Source organism: Cajanus cajan, chromosome 5, assembly GCF_000230855.2.
Source record: "Cajanus cajan strain Asha chromosome 5, NIPB_CcT2T_4, whole genome shotgun sequence".
Taxonomy (NCBI): domain Eukaryota; kingdom Viridiplantae; phylum Streptophyta; class Magnoliopsida; order Fabales; family Fabaceae; genus Cajanus; species Cajanus cajan.
In genome coordinates, this window is record NC_138521.1 from 24,806,225 (window position 1) to 24,807,711 (window position 1,487).

Here is a 1,487-nt window from a genome sequence, read left to right on the forward strand (position 1 = left end):
ACCATGTTTAGTGCCAATATTATGATGCAAGGTCAAAAGTGTTTCAGCAAAAAGATTATCAAGATTTAAATTATATAATCCATCACATAATATACCACTACCAATTAAATGGGTATGTTTATACAAACCGAAACATCCATTTCCAAATTTAATAGAGTATCCATTAACATCAAGTTTAGATAAAGAAACTAAATTCCTAGAAATACTAGGTACATAAAGAGTTTCAAACAAATCTAAATGATGTCCAGTGTCGAGGATTAAACGATAAGTCCCGACTGCTTCCACTGGAACCTTCACTCTATTTCCCATAAAGACAAACTTTTCATTTGGCTTTGTGGTTCGGGTCGTAAGGAATCCCTGCATTGTATTAGAAACATGAGTTGTGCATCCAGAATCAATCCACCAAGTATTATAAGGAACTTCAACTAAATTTGATTCGAAACATACATAAGCATTAGGCTTACCTTTCTTTTCGAACTAAGCCTTACGTTTTGGACAATCCTTTTGGAAGTGCCCATCCTTTTTACAAAATTAACATTTGTTGCCATGATGTTCCTTCTTGTGGATTTGAGAGGAAGAAGCCTCATTGATCTTTAGGAGTCCCTTCCCTTTCTTGTCATGTTTCTTGCCAAATTTCTTTCTAGCTCCTTGATGGTTAACATAATTAATGGAATGATTTCCTTGATTCTTAAGTCTAGTTTCCTCTTGAACTAACATACTATGCAATTCATGCACATTCCATTTATCTTTCATGGTATTATAGTTCATTTGGAAAGGACCATACTCAAACGGTAATGAATTCAATATGAATTGCACAAGGAAATTTTCATCCACATTCATTCCCAATGACTTAAGTTTTGCTGCAATGTTTACCATTTCGGTAACATGTTCATGCATAATACAAGAACCATCAAATTTCGTGGTGGTTAAAGTACTCATCAATGTCCCAGCAAGAGACTTATCAGCAGTTTGGGAGCGCTCTTCCACAAACTTCATCATTTCTTTTGCAATTTCAGTTTTAGGAAGAGCGGACTTAATGTTATCAGCAATACTCATTCGCATATACATCAGACTCAATCTGTTTGACTTTTCCCAATTTTTAAAATGAACTTTCTCTTCCTTAGTGCTTGAATCAGTAATAGCACTTGGTTTCTCTTCACGAAGAGCCAAATCTAAATCCATTACCCCAAGGTAAAATTGAATTTGCTCACTCCATTTAGAGAAATTAAGTCCATTAAAATTTGGAACAGATGAGAAATGCGAATGCAAAGTAAAAGGTACTGCAAACAATAAAGATTTAAAATATTAATGCTTTGAGTTACATACTAATATGCTAAGTAAATTCAGAACATAATTTCATACATTGCATATTGATGTTCACCTTTGGGCAATCCATCAATATACCATACTTGGCATAATGATGCAAAAAATATATACATAATTTGGCAATGATATATGAATTAATTAGAAATACTTATTATCTTTGG

At 33.4% G+C, this 1,487-nt stretch overlaps 1 protein-coding gene across 1 annotated transcript; it reads right to left on the minus strand.

Annotated features, from left to right (window-relative positions):
- Nucleotides 1-531: 531 nt before the first annotated feature.
- On the minus strand, nucleotides 532-1,182 carry LOC145957924 (uncharacterized). Its single transcript, XM_083074353.1, has one exon. It carries the CDS (start codon nucleotides 1,180-1,182, stop codon nucleotides 532-534), a length of 651 nt encoding a protein of 216 aa, XP_082930479.1.
- Nucleotides 1,183-1,487: the final 305 nt, after the last annotated feature.

What these genes read in the sequence shown, in the direction of transcription:
- LOC145957924 (XM_083074353.1), bottom strand. Translation starts at nt 1,182, where the DNA reads ATGGATTTAGATTTGGCTCTTCGTGAAGAGAAACCAAGTGCTATTACT.